This window comes from Propithecus coquereli, unplaced genomic scaffold (assembly GCF_000956105.1).
Source record: "Propithecus coquereli isolate 6110/MARCELLA unplaced genomic scaffold, Pcoq_1.0 Scaffold71, whole genome shotgun sequence".
NCBI lineage: Eukaryota > Metazoa > Chordata > Mammalia > Primates > Indriidae > Propithecus > Propithecus coquereli.
The window spans coordinates 13,681,106-13,700,084 of NW_012153174.1; the positions used below are offsets into that span (position 1 = coordinate 13,681,106).

General features: G+C 46.7%; 1 protein-coding gene across 1 annotated transcript in view; it reads right to left on the bottom strand.

The window, feature by feature from the left end:
* The window catches only part of LOC105824058, a 117,717-nt gene extending 108,742 nt beyond the window's left edge, over positions 1 to 8,975 (bottom strand). Inside the window, exons 1-2 of the mRNA XM_012661391.1 lie at positions 8,876 to 8,975; positions 7,778 to 8,778 (exon numbers count right to left, since the gene is read on the bottom strand). Coding sequence (XP_012516845.1) covers positions 7,778 to 8,778; positions 8,876 to 8,975 — 1,101 coding nt within the window. The remainder of the gene's footprint in view (positions 1 to 7,777; positions 8,779 to 8,875) is intronic.
* Between the last annotated feature and the right edge of the window lie 10,004 nt (positions 8,976 to 18,979).

Genomic DNA, 18,979 nt, shown 5'->3' on the forward strand with positions numbered 1-18,979 from the left:
ATATGCTGAAATTAAAAAAAAAATAAATAAAATGAGGAAAATAAATACCCCCCTAAAAGAATAGTTACAAAGGTTAAAGTCTCTAGAATAATACCTAAAATACAATAAGATATCAATAAATACTTGGTTTCTCTTGTTATTAATACCACTCAGATTAAATATAGTGTTTTGAAAAATTATTTACCCTTGCTCATGTCTTATTTATGGCACTGAGTAACTTAGGTGTGTGAGTGTGGGTAGTAGAAAAAAGTGTTTACTCTTCTTTAGTGACTAAAAATCTTTCATGAGATTGGATTTGTTAAAATACTTTTATCTTCCTGATGTTTCATGAATAAGGACAATGAGAAACAGAGCCAGTAGCCACCATGTTCTAGGTTGAGTATTAAGTGCACTGGTATTGAGTGTTGAGCAGAAGTGAATCCTCTTGGGTACCTCTAAAGTATATGACAGATATGTCCGTATCTTCTTCTTAACTGTCATTTCCTCAGATGAAGCCCTCACAATCTCCTATCAGGACCACTGACGACTTACTATATAGTCTCCTTGCTTCCTCTCTTGCCTGCCTTCCAATGCATTATCTAACTAGCATGAGCCAGAATTACATTTTTTAAAAAAAAGAATCACACTATACTGCTTCCCCAATTAAAACTCTTCAGAATAAAATCCAAAGTGCTTATGACAGCCTTTGTCGTACAAAGCCTCCAAGACGGTCCCCAGTGATCCTTAATTCCTGATATTCATACCCACGCATAGTCCCCTTCCATGCTTGGCCAAGGTTGGTCTGTGTGGCCAATTGCATACATTGGAAATGATGGTACACTACTTCTAAAATTAGGTTATAAAATACTGTGGTTTCTATTCTGGGTGCTGTTTCAGTGGCCTATTCTCTCTTTTACTCTGTTGGGTCTTTCACTCTGAAGGAAGCAACTGCCATTAGGAGCAGCCCTATGGAGAGACCACATGGAGAGGAAGCCTTTGGAGAACAGCCGTGAGGAACTGAGGCTGCCAGCACCCACACGAGTGAGATTGGAAGTGGTTTCTTGGGTTCTGTTTGAGCCTTGATCTAATTGGTACCCTGGCCAACAAGCTAGAAGGCCCTCAGAAGGGCTCATGAGCCAGAACCACCTGGTGAAACACTCCCAGATTCCTGACTCAGAGAATCCTGTTATGTGTTGGGGTAATTTGTTAGATAGCAATAGATAACACAGCGTACAAGGTCCTGACGACCTAACCTTTGTCTACTTCACTAGTCGTAATTCCTGTCACTCGTTTGCTCATTAGGCTGCAGTTACACAGGCCTTCTTTGAACTCCTCTAAGGGCCAGGCTTTCCCCACCACCTTCGTTGTACCTGTTCTCTCGACCTAGAATGCTCATGCTCCGGATATCTATCTAAATGGCTGGTCGCCTTTCATCCTTCAGTGATTTTTCCCCCTGACTACAGCTACCTAACATACACCCTGTCTTCTACTTCACCCACCACACTACTTTCTTCATAGCACTAATCACAATCTGTCATTTTCCCACTCACACAAGAAGGTTAGCTCCCTATTAGAATGTAAGCCACCAAAGAGCAAGGACTATACCCATCACATCCTTCATTATATTTCCTACATTATTCAGGGCATGGCACAAGACCTCAATGAACATTTGTTGTATGAATAAAAAATGGAAACTTTATTTTGCAAAAAACAGAAACAAACATAAAACTCAATTTGGATATAAGGTATAGTAACAGAAGCCAGACATTCTTACAATAACCATTGAGTAGAAAGGTATCTTTGTTAGTGGAAAGGCAATTTTATCATGATAACCAAGAGAGAGTGCGCAGTCCACTTACTTGCTTTTGGCCACAACAAGCTGATCATTGAATAGGAAAAGATGTCGCTTGTGCCTCTGGAGGCCTTTTCTGAGCTCTACCAGGCCGTCAATCAGCAGAGTCCTATCGGAGCACACAAATGACGACAGAAAGGCACAGGTGTTCGTGCCAGCAGAAGGACTTTCTCTGTAACAGATCAAATTCCACAGATCCTCAGTCAAATGATGAAATGTAGGACCAAGTCTTCATAAAATTATAGCTTAAAGGTGATCAAGAAATATAAAATTCTGTAACTTTTTAGTGCAATAGCACAGTGTCCTAACTGGCCCCCCAATGTATTCTCCACACAGTAGTCTTTAATACCTCGTTATGAAAATTTTGAGACATAAAGCCAAGTTGATAGTTTTATGATAAACACATGGATGTATACCCCAACATAGATTTTACCATTAATATTTTACTGTACTTGTTTTATTATATACTTATCCAACTATCTATCCTTCTGTTCATTCATTCATTCATCTGTTTATTTAGAAACAGAGTCTTGCTCTGTCACCCGGGCTGAAGTGCAGTGGTGTGATCATAGCTCATGGGAACCTCCAACTCCTGGGATCAAGCGATCTTCCTGCCTCAGCTGCCTGAGTAGCTGGGACTACAAGCATGTCCCATCACACTCAGCTATTTTTATTTTTACTTTTTTTTTATAGAAATGGAGTCTTGCTATGCTAACCAGACTGGTCTTGAACTCCTGGCCTCAAGCGATCTTCCTGCCTCAGCTGCCTGAGTAGCTGGGACTACAAGCATGTCCCATCACACTCAGCTATTTTTCTTTTTACTTTTTTTTTATAGAAATGGAGTCTTGCTATGCTAACCAGACTGGTCTTGAACTCCTGGCCTCAAGATATCCTCCTGCCTCAGCTTCTCAAAGGTCTGGGGTTACAGGCCTGGCTACCACACCTGGCCTATCTATTTATAAATCTATTTTCTATTTGGCATTTCAGTGTAAACTGCATACAGCAGTACATATCCCCCCTAAATACTTCAGCATGCATATCATTAACTAGAGTTCAATATTTAGATTTTTCTTTTTATATAAAATTGATATACAAAATGTACAAATACACAAATCTTAGGTGTATATTCACTGACTTTTTTTTATAAAGCCCTTTTTAAAGCACGATATCCACTGACTTTTGACAAATGTATTCACCTGTGTAATCTAAGCCCCTATCAAGATATAGGAAATTATCATCACTCAAAAAAATTTCCCCTTCTGGTTATTATCTAAATTAAGAAAATATAGATTCCATGGATTAACTCCTGGGTTATTTCTTGATTGCAGGCTGATATCTGTTAGTTCAAAAGCTCACTGGTGCCAAACTCAAATTTTTACATACCCAGTCATTTGAAAAATAGCCCACACAAGATGATCTGTAGCCACTAACAGCCTGCCTGCATTGCATACTCCATAAAACTAGATCCAGCATCTGCTGGGCACTGATAAGAGAGAACCTGCGGTTATGAGACCCCAAGCTGCTAGTGCTCCTTACGGCTGTCTGACCCAGACATTCCTCACTACTGAGCAACATCACCTGGACATGTACTCTCCAGAGACACCGGTTCTGATTCTCCTCTCTTCCAGAATTCTCTTGCCCTCTTCCCCTTTTAGATGGTAGCCTGTAGAGGACACCTTTGTCTGGGAAAGTTTCCTTGTTGTTTTTCTCAAGAACATGTCTGTGACCTTGCACGCCAAGTCCAGAGCGCCCTCTCTCTACAAACAGGAGGGGCTAGAGAATTGAGATGCAAACATCTGTTTGCCGGAGACGAAACAACAAGGAACTGGGACGTGTTGAGTAGGGAATTTGCGGTGGGACAGTTGCAAACAGCCTGTATTATAAATAAAACAGCTACGGCGAGAGCTTTTCGCTGTGGCCTCATACTGTCTTGTGGTGTCTGTGTCTTTTTGTGAGGGCTGCAGTCATGTGTCCGCATCTTTGTGTCTCTGTGTTCATTCCTCGGTCTCAAGTCGGCCACGTCAGTAGCCCCTCATCATATGCCTCTGCACAGTCTCAAGTGGTGAGGGACTTCTTTTATCATGCAACCTTGTGCCATCATCATCTCTTTTTTCCTTGATCAGTTCCCAAATCCCTCACACTCCTTATGCCAGTCAGTCCCCACTCCAACACCCTGGAGGAAACCACTATTCTGATTTCTTTCCCACTGAAGGTTTTCCCATCTCGAAAATCAAAATGAACCTCAGCCTCTACCTTATACCATAAACCAAAGATAATTTGAGATAGATCATCAACTTAAATGTAAAAACCAAAATCATAAGGATTTTAATAGAACACATAGGAAAATATCTTTATGACTGAAGGATAGGTGAATTTTCCAGAATTTTATATAAATGAAACTACAGTATGTACTGTTTCGTGTAAGATAGCTTTTACTCAGCATGTTTTTGGAATTCATTTATCAGTAATCCATTCCTTTATATTACTGAATAATATTCAATATAAAAATATGCCAGAATTTATATATTCTCTTACTGATGGGCACCTGGGATGTTTCCAGTTTTAACTGCTATTAAACATTGTACTAGTCTTTTTGTGACCTATGTTTTCATTTCTCTTGGGAAAATATCCCAGAGTGGAATTGTTGGGTCACAGATTATGTATATGTTTAATTTTAGAAAAAGAAAAAAAGTCCTAGTTAGTTTTCCAAAGTGGTTGTACCATTCTACAATCCCTGCAACACAGTAGGAGAGTCCCAGTTGTTCTCCAACCTTACAACCATTTGATGTTGTCAGTCTTTTCAATTCTAGCCAGTCTAGAGGATATACAGTGGCCTCGCACTAAGATTTTAACTTGAAGTTCTCTGATGACTAATTTCTGTCATGTTCTTACTGGCCATTTGTGTATTTTCATCGGTAAAATGTCTTCACATTTTATGCTCATTATTTTTACAAAAATGAGTTATGTGTTATTATGCACACGTTATCTACTGTGTTATAGGAATTTTTTATGAATTCTGGACACGTTGTGCTGGTATACAGTGCTTTGTCAGGCATATGCTTGGGAAAATATTTGCTCCCAGTCTGTTGCTTGCATGGTACACTTTCTTCACTGTGTTTTTGACAAAAGCCTTAAAATTTCATGAATTTTAATTCATTGATTTTTTTCATACAGTATTTAAGTTCTGTAACCTTTCTATGAAAACCTCTAAGAAATTATCTTCCTAATTAAATTTTCATTAGGCACCTATTAAAAGGAGTTTACATTTCCTAATAAGCCCAATGACTAAAGCATATGTCTTTTGGGGACAGGTCAGAAAGAGTACTGATCAGAGAGAACTTGCTGAGTACTGGGAAGAAAGTCACCTAAGTACTTTGATAAGTTACATTAAATGGGATTTGGAAATAGAATCTATTGTTGCACTAAAAATCTTCCATATCTTCATATAGATTTTATGTTAAATTAGCACATCATTCACATTTAAAAATATTACAGCTATAGGTATACACTCACTTTAAATAAAGATGAAGACTTCACTTTACATAAAAGGATTGACAGCTTAGAAGAAAGTCATCACAGGATTCGTTTGAACATAAAAAATGCTATTAGTTAAAAATGCCATTTAAAAATGAATGAATAAATTAACAATTGAATATCCATTAAATTTCTACATATTATGAAAGATCCTTAAAGTGTCCACCGAAATAGTAATTAGCCACAATAGGTAAAATGGCCACTTTATTACATATTTAGCTTGTTTTCCTACTTCAAATTTCACTAATTTAAGCAATAATGTCTAAAAGAACCCAATATCCCATTTTTTATAATCTCAATCTGGTTATCTTCCTTCATATCTAAAATTGGTGAAAAAATGATCTTATTTATGCACAGGCATCACCTTATCATAAAAAATAAGCAATATTTTGTGTATAACAACATTCATTTTTCAGTATTCTGATTTCTAATTGTTTCTACAAATATACTTTGATAAAATATGGAACCTGCATATTTGTGTACTATGTGATGTGAGATTCACTATCGAATCAGTTTTAAACCAACCAAGCTTACACACCAGTTCTAAAAGGCAGTATGATTCCCACAAAGAAGAGGTCTTATTAAATAACCTCAGGACAGCAGTCAGGTTTTCTATGACTAAACAGAGAATGCCAGTGCTAAAGGAAAACAAACAAAAAACACTCACACATGACAAAAGTGATCTGAAAACCCTTCATCTAATATAAAGTCCCAAGCACAAATCAGATGTGTAGTACAAAGCTTTGCACTTACATGCTGGTACTAGGCTGTTCTTGCAGGGCTTTATCCGGGAGAAGAGATGGAACACTCCTCCTTCTTTCTATGAATGCTTTCATTTTCTGTTGAGGAAAAATAAATAAAACTGTGTGGTTTGTAAAGTAAGTAAAAGTTGATTTTCAATCCAATCAAACAAGTTTTGTATTGCCCATCTTAGTCTTTGAAGGAGTCTACAATTTCATTATGCAGGTAAAAGTATAACATCTAAAATAGAAAAGTTAAAAAAAATAGGATAGTAAGTGTAAAAAAGTAGTATAGGCAGTCATGTTTTTTTCCCTATGGTCAAAGAATAAAGAGGTTAAATGTTGATCAGAGTATTTGGGAAGAACACCATCACAACCACTGTTGCTGATCACGTGTCCAGCCCTCTGCTCAAGGCTGCATATGGATGCTCTTATGCATACCCCAAAGTGTCATCAGAGCAGGGACTACTCTATTTCACAGGCAGGAGAGGTCCCAAACTGGCCTTCGAGGAAAGACAACTAAAGGGGAGGAAAAAACAGTTAAAGCAAAGACATGGGCATGAAAATGTTTGAATCACATAAAAATTTAATGAACATTTATATTTTGTTTTAAATTTAAATATTTACACATTTGGAAATTCCTCCTTCCAAATAGATTTTTTTTTCCTGTAACTTAAAAAAGAATAGTTTTCTTTTTCTAGGTGGTATACAAATATAATTCAGACTTTCTGTTTCCAAGTACCTAAATTTTGCGGTAAAATTAGGTTTTATTCAACTTGAATTATCCAGATAATTACTCTCTAAATTCAACTTCATATAATTAACACCTCTAAAAACAGCCACTAGAGATACCTGATTAAACTGACGCTCTCCGTCACAACAGCCAGGAATGGACTTCAGGCTGTCTCACCAAAGCCATTCTTCCTGACACACCCTCTCCCCTTACCCTGGCCAGGGGTGTCGCCCACTGTCTAGGAGCCTAGGCCAGGCATGCAGGGAAAGTGGATGTTGTTCCAATAGGAACCACATAAAACTAGCTGGCTCAGTGTCACTATTCCATCACATGATTTATAAAGGCAGTGCTTTAGAAAGGGCACCACGATCAGTGGGGGAAAAATGGCCAAATATCAGAATGTCTTACGATGTGGAGTTGGGAAGTAGACGGACATGGCCAGAAACATCAAAATCAATTCCCAAGAGAGCTGAACAACCCAAGTGCACTAGATTAGCCAGCTCTTCCAAAGAAACCTCAGAGATTGGACTCCTTCAGCCACTGTGGCTGTGCTTACCCCAAGGGAACTCTACACGTTGTTGCCTAATGCCTCCTCCCAGCTTTGACAGGGGACAGGTGGGCCGACGCCCGGCTCCCTCTCCCACCCGCCGAGTCCCAGGGCCAGAGGAGGAGCTCAGGGCGAGGGTCCCCAACCCCCCCGCCTCGCCTGGGCGCGTAGCCACCGTTCGCCACGGCCAGTCGACCCCCGCCCAGCCTGGGTCTAGACCGAGTCACACCTCCGTGTTCCCGTGGTGACCACAGTTAGCACCCCACGTCCGCACCTCCAACCCTGCCACGACCCCCGGGGCCCGAGTCGTCCGGACCCCTGCACGGAGCACGGGGACGCCATCCCCACAGTTAACGTGGACCAGCCCGCCTCAGGCCAGGCGAGGGGCCGACCCGGGCCGCAGCCCGGCCGCCTTCCTGCGTCGGCGCCGGCCTGGCGACTTCGGAGCTGACCCCGCCAAGGGGCGGTCGCGCCCAGGCCGCCTCGGTTCCGAGGGCTGAGCACGCGGATGGAGCAGAGAACGGCGTCCCGCTCCAGCCCGGGCTCCCCGAAGGGAGGCGCGGGGCTGCTGAGCCCGCGGCCGGTGGAAGCCGGCGGGACGCTGCGGGGTCTTCTCCTAGAAGAAAGAAAACGATCCAAACTCTCCACAGAAGAACTCGACGTAACTCGAGGAGCGCGGAGCGACGCGGGAAACCGTGGCGCGGCGGCAGCCCAGTGCGGCGAACGCGGGAAGGTCCTGCAACGAACGCGCGGCCGCGAGCCGTGAGCGTCAAAGCCCCGCGTCCGCTTCGCGCGAGGCTGCGGCGAGTGCGGGCCCGCGGCGGCGGAGGGCACCGGTCCCGCTCAACCGCCTCGTCTTCCCGGTGCCGGTGCCTCCGCGAGCGGGGACGCCCCTGCCGGGGAGAGGAGCGCGCCTGGGTCCCCTCAGAGCCTCTGCCGGGAGTCGTTTCCAGGAAGAGCTTCACGCAGAGCGCCGCGGCAGGAGGGACGAGGGCGCGCGTGCAGAGGCGCGGCGGCGGCGCTAACTCGGGTGCGAGCAGCACGGCCCCCTCGGGCCGCGCGCCTCCTCCTGCGCTCCCGACAGCCGGCTGGAGGCGATCCCCGGAGACAGCACGTCCGCGCCGCAGCCGCCCGCCCTGGCCTTGGCGCTCCGCGCCGCCGTCCGGCTGCTGGGCGCCCGCTCGGCTTCTGGCGCGCAGGCGGCGCCTCTCCCGGCGGCCTGACCGACACCTACCGACTTCATCCCTTTCCTTGCTGCGCCCACCGGGGAAGTCGCGCTGGGGCGAGTGCACAGGCGGAGAGGGGCCGAGAAACAGCCGCCCGCGCGGGGAGAACCCTGGCCTCTGGGTGCGCCGCGGCTGCCTCTGCGCCGGGAACGTGCGGCCACCTCCGCCTCAGTGTCCGGTTCAGGCCACGGAAGGGGAGCCGCTGGGGGGACGGGACCTAAAGCGAGTGTCCTTGGGTGACAGAGGGGCCTACTCGCTACTCGCCTTCGGGGGATCGCTCTTGTTGTGGAACTGGGGTGCGGCACACGGAGGAGAAGAATCGCGATCTTCCGCTGCGGTAGGTGGGCGGGCCCCAGGCGACCATTCTACACTTTGCATTGTTTCTTAGTGTGCGAGGCTTCGGTCCTCTAAATCTTTGGGGGAATGATTGTCCTCGTGTCTTGTCCCCAGAGGTGTCTGTCTACATTTTTCTGCTCCCTGCTCCAGCTTCTTTCCCGTTTTAAAGAACACAACAGCAACGAACCTACCCCTTCCCAGAGCTGGGAGCCAAAGGTGAGTGGCCTTATTGGTGGCGGGACGGCCCCCTCCTCAGCAGAAAAGATGGGATCTCGCTGCGAAGCCCGAAAGCACAGGAGTCCAATACCGGCGAGCAGCCCCTGGGCGAGTTTGGGACCTAAGGTGCCCCATGCTGGATTTTCCGCCCCGGAAAAGGAGAAAGTGAATTTGCCCAGGAGCAAAAAAGTGTACAACTCAGTAGTACCTTTCATGCTGAGCCTCGGGCCTTGGGCACAAGTCAGCTCTGAAGGACAAAGGGAGGAACCCAGAGGGATAATTCCTCCTGGAGTGGTGGGACCCGCGCTGAAACAGGTGGGTAATTTCCCCTTCTCTTCCGCTCTCGCTCTCATTTCCCAATAGATTCCTAAATTTTTCAGTATTGGAATTGTAGTTGTTACTGTTATTAGAGTCTTTCCCAAGGAACTGAATGGACTTCAAAGCCTTAACTAAATTCCCTGGGCATATTAATAACATAGAAAGGGCCAAGTACACAGCGGTTAACATTTTATAATTGAGGAAACTAAGAATGAAATAAATAACGGTCACAAAATGTATTGTTGATAACAAATGAATTTTCGTTAGAATCCTAATAAAGTTGCCATTTCTTTTTATAACAGTGGCCATTATTTGAAGGAAAAGGCAGGCTTAGGCACTGGCTATACATAGCATTGCTCTGCACGTGTCTGCATACAAAACTTCCTGGGTGGCATCTCAGATCCTTTTTCAAAGAGAGCAAGATATAAGTGAATAAACTGGAATTGAATCCCCATTCTTTGGTTTTCCTTAGCTTCAGAATGTGATAGGCCAGGAGTAGGGTGAAGAGAAAAAGAGCTGGCCCTGGCTGGCCCTGGCCCTCATTCTGCCACTTCCTGGTTGGAAAGCTTAGCGGGAGTCCCTTATATTGCTCTGACACTCTTATGCATATCTGTGCAAAGCCTTGCCAGCCCCAGCTGCAAGTGCTGCTTTTAGCTGTGAGCCTCAAGCTTGAGAAACGTGTGGTGACTGTTTAAGCGTAAGATATTGTTAAATCAGAATGACTTTGGGAGGGCACCCTTTAAATTACGTCCTTCCCATACACCCAAGTAATCCCTCACCATTCCACAGTCAGCTTCTCCTCACTTCCTAATATTGCCTCACCTGACATGTGTCTTAGCCGTTTGAACTGTGTCTTCGCTGCCTAACCACCTCTAAGTTTGTCAGAGAGTTCCCTTGCTAAATCCAAGTGACACTTCATTCTTTATACAATTCCACCTTTATTGTGCCCTTTTACTTGACATTCATTTTTTTTTTGGACCTTTCTGACCACTCAGAATCTGATTTGCTACCGAGTTTCTTTTTCTCCACTTTTCTTTTTGTTATTGTGATTAAAAAAGATACGATATTTATCCTTGTAAATTTCTCAGTGTACAATACAGTATTATTAACTATAAGCACAATGTTGTATAGCAGATCTTAAGAACTTTTTCATCTTGCATAACTGAACCTTTATACCCATTAAACAGCAACTCCCCATTTCCCCCAACCCCCAGCCCCTGGCAACCACCATTCTATTTTCTGCTATGATTTTGACTACTTTTTCCCCATTCTTAAATGCTGGTGTTCCTTGGGGCTCTAGTCTAGGTCTTGTCCCTTGGAATTTATATCCTTTCCCCAGGCCATTTCAGCCACTTTTATAGCGTGAAATATTAAGTACATAGATGTCAACATATCCTATATTAATATTGCTAATTCAGATGTCTCTATCAAACGATAGGCTTTTATAGCTCTCTACCTCCTATGATGTGTGAGACATTTATTATCTTCCCAAACAATGTTGTTTTTCTTTTAGTGCCCTATATTTCAATATATAGCAGTATCATACATCTGTTCCTCAAGAAGGAAGTCTGGAAGCTGTTTGTTTTTTTTCCTCACTGCTCCCCTTCCCTAATCCATCATTAAGTCTCATTAAATTTACATTCAAAGATAAGAAAAAATTCAGCGCAATATTTTTCTGCTTAAGATGATTAATGAAATTACATTTTTAAGCATAATATTTATAGGAGCATAATGCTCCTTTTAAGTATTGATTCATAAAATTAGTGTTTTTATAAAGTTGAAACTCAAAGTACTTATTTTTTTCTATTTTTTTCAGTATTGTGTGCTAAGTATAAAAAGATGGTGTCATTAATTCTGTAATATGCTATGGAAAAAGCACTGCCTTTGGAGTCACATATGCAGATTTGATCTCAAGTTTTTCTATTTACCTTTAAGATAATCAAGAAAAGTTACATAATGTATTTGAATATTATTTCCTTTCCAATGAAAATAGTAATAGTAAAAAGGAGTTAGGATAACTATTTATTGCTTAGATTATAGTGCTCTCCATCATATAATTTAAAAATAAAACTAATATATACTAGCCAAAGAATCCTTACTCTCAGGTACACATTAAAAAACCTCACGTATTATTTTTTAACTGACAGATAAACTGTTATGTATTTATAGAATACAACATGATGTTTTGAAGTATATATATGTATATATATAGTTGAATAGTTATATCTAGCTAATTAACAACTGCATTACCTTACATAGTTATAATTTTTGTGGTAACAACACTTAACATCCACTATCATTGCATTTTTAAGAATATAATATGTTGTCATTAGCTACAGTCACCATGCTGTATAATAGATCTCTTGAACTTAACTAACTATAATTATATATCTTTTGACCAGCATCTCCCCATCTTCCTCTTCTCCGCCAGCCACTCCAGCCTCTATTAATAAACACCATTGTACTCTCTACATGGCTCCAGATCAAGCCTCAGCCTTAGGCGGTGCTGAGAACCCGGGTCTCAGATGTGTGACCTTCACTAGATTTGCTGCCTTTCCTCCAGGGGCAAAGTCTGCTCCATTCTCTTCCCTCAACTGGATTGAGAATCTGCAATGTCCTCAAGCTGTGGTTTCAATACCTCTCTGTATGCATTAAGGCTTCTTTCACTGAGGCATTAGCCTCGGTCTTTGTATGATGTCATCCTGTGTTCAGAAAGGGACCCTTGGGGCATCCTGGTTAATCTCACTGTGGATGCTGCTGGTACCATCTGCATTTAGTCTGTAACAAAGGCCTGAACACAGAGCCAGGATCAGGGACTCCAGCTGTCACCTCCCTCTGCCTCAGTCGACTTGTGGCCTGAGCGGCGTGTCACTGCCTGCCTCTTGCCGGACTCAGTGTCCCCATCTGTGAAGTGGGGCAGGACCGCGTGCTCTGCTGACCACCCGGCAGTCACCCTGGTCACTGGAACAGTGAGCAGGAATGCATGGCCCAGGAGGGTTTTTATGGTTTCTCTCCCCATTGTTTGCTCTCTCTCCCCTCCCTCACCTGCCCCAAGCTCAGCCAAGTCTAGGAGAGTTTCCCAGCACCAGGAGCAGGCAGGGCAGAGCTCGGTGTGTGAGGAGCACTGGGCAGAGCAGGGTACAGTTTGGGGCTCATTCATTCATCTGTCATCAGCTTCCAGCCTGGCTTGGGGCTGGTCTGGGAGGGAGAGAAGGACCAATGGATGATGGATGGATGGATGGATGGGTGGGTGAAGGGATGGATGCATGAGTAGATGGATGGATAGGTGGGTGATGGATGGATGATGGATGGATGTAAACAGAAAAATGTTGGTGACTCATCTGGTGTTTATAATTCCTTTTGGAGCCAATTTATGGAACTTGAGTATGTGTCACTGAGTCACATGTCTGGGAACTGGTCTTTTCCCTTAGCCTTTTAGGGGAGCAAGGCTCAGGAATGTTAGTCACTTGGAGAACATCTCAGAAGGTCCCTTTCCACCTTGGTCCCCAGAATTCTTGCTCCCCTAATGGTGCCAGTGAGAGGCAGGTTGTGGTCCTAGCAGAGAGCTGCCCACCAGGCTGGTCCTCAGCTGTCACACCAGAAGCCTATGTCATCTGGGTCAGAAAGGGGTGTGGAAAAGCCACCTCTGCTGACTCAGGGACTTCAGCACTATGGACTCCTGGCAAGGGCTGGGTGGGGCAGGGCTGAGACTCCTTCCGTGCCTAATAAAACACACTAATACCATCGAGCTGTATTTACTTTTTAAACCTCACATCTGCACCTGAATGCTAACTGCTCCTTCAGGCCGCTCTCTCACACAGAAACCTACTTGTATCTCCAAACCTGCAAAGAGAGGGAAGAGTAATTGTCTTTTCTTCCCATTTGAATTTCTGACCTACAGTTCCTCAGGGCAAAGTAAACACTCAAGAAATGAAGTCCCTCCGGATTGTCTCTCTCTTTGCAAATTTTCCCTCCCTGGTTTTCCAAACCCAACGCAGAGCTGGTGCTTCCTGGGGCCTCCCTTCTCCTTTCTGTCTTGCCCCGACAGGTGATCTGTACCTATCAAAGGCAGGGCCGCGGAGATGAACACACAGTCAGACTTCTTTGCGCTGCACCTGACGCAGGGCAAGGGAAGCAGAAGTTCTTAGGACAGGCAGCAACAGCCCAAGAGGCGCAGAGGGGCCCCGTGCCCACATGCAGTCCCAGGACGAGAGGGAACAGGCTTCCCCTCCTTTCTGGGGACTGGATCTCTTCTCATAAATGCCCTGTCAGTTAAAAATCAAACCCATTCATGGTTCTTTCCCAACTTGTCTCTCCTTTCCAGAAAGTGCAGCAGTGCACAGTCATGGTTCAGGCCACAGACATGGAGGGAAATCTGAACTACTACGGCCTCTGGAACACAGCCACAGCCGTCATCACCGTGACAGACGTGAATGACAATCCGCCAGAGTTCACCAGGAGCACGGTGAGGCCCTCGCGTCCACACGGTGACATGTGGCCGGGGCCAGCCTCTCTCTGTAGCTGTCTGATGGGAGATTGACAGGTCAGTGGTACCTAAGGCCTGGGCAGCGGGGGCTGAGGCGCAGAGGGCTCTGCTCCCGGTGTCTGCAGCGGGAGAGGCGCGCGCGGCCCCGGGGCCTTGCTGGCGAGGGAGTGCTGTGCTCCACTGCAGCCCAGCGCCGCCCAAGCCTGGGGAGGCGCTTGTGTGAGGTCTGGAGGGGCCAGTGGTGTTTGGGTTGATGACCAAGCCACTTCTGGAGGCGTGTGTGTGGCTGCGTGTACAGCGGCCTGCTTTGGGGACACTCCCATGGCCTTGGCCAGGGGCAGGCCCATCCTGCATGAGGAGCGTGGCTGGCCTTCTGTGGCCCTCTGCAGCAGAGAAGGGTCCACTCAGCGAGTCTCACTGCAAGTCCATGGTGGGCCCGGGGCCCACAATTCACAGGGGCCAAACTCTGCATTCCCGAGGCTTCCACTTCCTCTGGACCCCAACGGAGCAGCTGCGCTACCAGGAGGGTCCCCTTCCCGCGAATCCTCAGGGGTCACTGGCTGCCAACAGGCCTTCCATGACCCCATCTCTGTATCTACCTGCAGTCGGAGGGGAGCGTTCTGGCCTCCGCTGTCTCCTGCTCCCCAGCCGACACCCCCAGACTCCTGGGTCCCTGGGGAGCGGCGCTGTGTCTCCACGCTGTCTCTTCAGCCGGCGCATGAGTGCAGGACCCAGCCTGGGGGCCCTCCAGACCGGCCGCAGTTGCCGGGCTGGGACGTGGGGGTCAGCTAGGGCTCCCAGGGTGCTGGGGTCTCGGAGTTACTCCGCTCCGACAACCCTGTCCCCCCTTGTCTCCTCTCGAGGCCCGAGTGAATGGGGGCCGTGTCGGTGGTAGTCACAGTCACGACGGTGCCAGCGCATCTGTGCAGCCCTCCCATTTGGCACGGCGGGGGCTGCCGAGCCAGCCCCATCAGGGTCGGGACCCAGGGTGGCCCCTGGAGGGTACCGTCACTTGCCCAGAGCCGTGCAGCCCGGGGGAACGCTGGGGTTGGACCCCAGAAGCTCTGCCGCCAACAGAGGGAGGAGACCCTCCTTCCACAGCGCAGCGCTCGCGGCGGGCGGCTCGGTTTGCGGAAGACGTCTCAAGGCCAGAGCCCCTCTCACGGGCGGCCCCTCGAAGCCGGCTTCCCAGGGCCCCCGGCGCGCTGGACCGGGCGGGGCCGTCGGCCGTGGGTGCACAGCGCCATCTCGGGGCGGGAGGCGGGCACGCGGAGGGAGCCCGCTCGGGCCCCTGCGGACCCTCCTGGGGCCCCTGGCCGCGCGCACAGCGAGAGCGGCCAGTGACAGCGGCGCCGGCTGAGCCCCGGGGCGGCAGCCCTCAGGCGATTGGCCTGAGAGGGAGGCGTTCGATGACTCGCTGGGGCTTTGGCATCTATTTTCTGTCCTTCAGCCAGTGACCAGGGGGCAGGAGAGGCTCATGGCCAGCGCCCCAGGGAGTCTCAACGCGGGGAACCGCAGCCACCCCGGACCTGGGAGGATGCCGATGCCCAGGCCCCAACCTGGGCGGGGCCTCGCCCACAGCCGGCCTGCAGACACTGCTGTCCTTCCTCCTGGCCCCCAGAGAGGAGCACCACAGGGTGTGCCAAGAAGAGCCTTGTCCTTCCACCCTCTGACGACCACAGGGCCACGCAGCTGCCACTGAGAATGATGCGTGACCTGGGCCAGCTCATCCCTCCCGGAGCGGCCTTGGGCGGCACGATCCATCTGGCACTCTGCAGAGCAGGAACCTTGAGGACTCACCTGCCCCAGGAGCCAGGCAGGTGGTACCACATGCAGGCGCAAACGGGCTCCCGAGCCAGGCACGGGGTGTCGCCTGGCGTGCTCCTTGGGCAGCTCCGTGGTGCTCAGAACCATCTGCTACGTTGGGGCCTCAGACAGCCCGGCAGGTGCTCAGGGACCAGGACACACCCTTGTCCTGGTGCCAGCCTGCTGGATTCTGGCCACTGGAATGTGGCAGCAGCGTCCACTCTCCTCACCTCAGGGACCCCCTAGATCCTGGAGCAGCCTCAGGACCGTGTGGTTGCCGTGGAAAGTAGGGCCGAAGGAAGCCGGGCTGAGTCCAGCAGTGGGTCTGTCCCTAGCAGGAGGAAGGGATGTGAGGAGCCTGGTGACCCGGGGGTCAGGGGTTCAGCCTAGCCCTCCTGGAAAACCACGCCAGTCGGTGCTAACGAGGCATTTCGGGGGTCCCCAGAGCCCCAGCCTGCTCTAAGCCTGGTCCACCAGAGCTAGGGGTCAGTGCCACCTACGTCTGTGCTGACCTGGAGGGCAGGCGGTCCCACAGAGAGCCAGGGGACCAAACATAGGCCCCACCCTCCTGCCGCCAAATGGGCAAATTCCACCTTTTGTATCCAAAAGTGTTGGCTAAAGTCTAATTTACGAGGACTCAAAGTAGTCACCCCCATGGACTCCAGGACCTGGGCTCCAGAGAGCTGTCGGCCCCCTGCTTTGGGTGACACGCGGTCTGCTCATTGCAGAGGGTGACTCACAGGCGTCCTGAGTGAGGTGCCCAGGAGCTTACCTCTCCACCGAAGTGAAGTCTGAACCACAACCACCACCCACGTCCAAACGCATCACTCCCACCGCGGCAGCTCGCTCACGCCCCTCGGTGCAGACAGCTGCTCAGGAGCATCCTGTAAATGGGTCATGCAGAACACGTAACTGGCCTGTGTCTGACCATCTCAGCGTAAAGCCACGGAGGCTCGTCCTTGTTACTGTGTCATGACGGGTGGATCAGAGGCTTCTCCCCCACACACCCTTTTATGAACAGACTTTCACTACTACATCACCCACTTCATTTAATCAGTTTGTCTTCTTTAAAACTTCGTTTGAGCTTTTTTTTCTTTTTCTTTCTTTCTATTTTTTTTTCGAGACAGGGTCTCACTCTGTTGCCCAGGCCGGAGTGCAGTAGCATCATCATAGTTCACTGCAACCTCAAACTCCTGGGTTCAAGTGATCCTCTTTCCTCATCCTCCCAAGTAGCTGAGACTGCAGGTGTGCCACCACCACATCTGGCTTTTTTTTTTTTTTTTAAATTTAATCCATGTTCACTACTTTTCATTATTTCTGTAAGATAATTTCCTAGAAGGGGAAATGTAACTCAAAGATATGAACAATTTTATGAACATCTTTTCAGGTGCTTAATTGCCATGTATAAACATTGTTTGGTAATATATGCATTCTTTTTTTAGTGATATATCTTTCAAATCTTTTGCTCATTTTTATGAGAGGTTTAGGACTTGTTATTGAGTTGCGAGAGTTATTTATATCTACTAAATACAATTCCTTTGACAGATAGAAGTTTTGCAAACGTTTTCTCAAAGCTTCTAGTTTGAATTTTCATTTTTTCAAGTGGCTTTTGAAGAATAATCATTTTTAATTTTGATTAAGTCTATTTACTGATTTTTTATTTAAAACAATCTATATTTATGAATTTAGGCACAAAAATATTCACAATTAAAAGATTCGTCAATTAGTTTTTGTTGCAGATTATAACCAGTACTTGATTTTCAGCCTGTATGAAGTAAAACTCTTGTAACCTGGAATCCCTCAAAATTCAACCAGTCCTGAGTTGAATTTGATTCTGCAATAAATTACAGTAGAAGGGCAACTCTGCTAAGTAAATGATCCAAATAAGGATGGTTTACCACATTTCCCTAAGACAATAAGCTCTTGAAAAATAACAATTTTAAACTACTTATTTAAAAATAATTTCAAGTTTGCATAAAAGTTGCAAGAATAGTATACTCTTTACCTAGATTTCCTAGTTGTTAATGCATTGTCCCATTTGATTTATTATTTTCTCTCTCTCGGGTATTTTTTCTCCCTGGACTATTTGAAAGTAAGGTACATATATCCTGCTCCTTTTACCCCTAACAACGTGGACATTTTCTTATAAAACCAGCAGAGTTGTCAACTTCAGGAAATTTAACAGTGATATGATATTTTTATCTAATTTACTGTCCATAGTCCAATTTTGTCAATTGACCTGGTAAAGTCCTTTAAAGCATTTTTTCCCACTTCCACCAAATCCAGATTAGAATCATCTATTGCATTTAGTTGTCATGTCTTGATAATTGACATCTGATAGGCTGTTATTTACAAAATGAGATATTCAAATTAGAACATTAAAAATTTATGCTATAAAAATGCAGTTTTTTAAAGTTCTGTTCCAGTATCAGATGTAGTGTTCCTTCCATTTTCATAAAAAAAGGTTATGTTAGTAATGCTATTACTACAGTTCTAAAGAATTTATCACTCTCAAAGAAAATATTCAAGAAGGAGAAAAATTTAACTTCTTTAAAATGAAGGCAGTAAATACCAATTCCACCCAAATTGGTGGCCATATGTTATGCATCTGTGACACCACCTGAGAACTTAGGAGAGGAAGTACACACTGAAAGGTGGTCCCTGAACCACGCTGTCCCTTACATTTTGGTGTTGGTGGGAGTGTTTGAGAGAGTAAAGGGGAATTTCTGTACTGTTTGAATTTTTTACAAGCACACGTTTCTCTTAACAATAAAATAAAATAAACCAAAAATGAGACGGGGCTGGATTCCTGATGTGCTGGGTTAACCTGAACACCCCGGTTCATCCGGCGACACTTTCCCCTAATTTAGGTAGGGAGATGTCAGAATGGCTAAGTAGTCACTAAACTATTTCGGGGAGAGACGGCCAAGGGCTATGTTTCTCGCGATGAGGAAAACCTCTCGCGAGAACTGCGGCAGTTCGAAGGTCGGTGGTCTACCCTGAAGCCAGAAGCTCCAGCAGAAGCTCGCGGGCTTTGCCAGCGGCCACTCCGCGGCGGCGCCGGAGAAGCCAGGGCCCTGGAGGCGGCCCGCAGGCGGGAGAGCCAGGGAGAGACGACGTGCTCTGGGGCGCGTGCGGGGACGGAGGGAGCCGGGAAGGTGTGTCCGGAGCGGCCGGGCTGGCGGCTGCCGTCCTAGTCCGCGCGT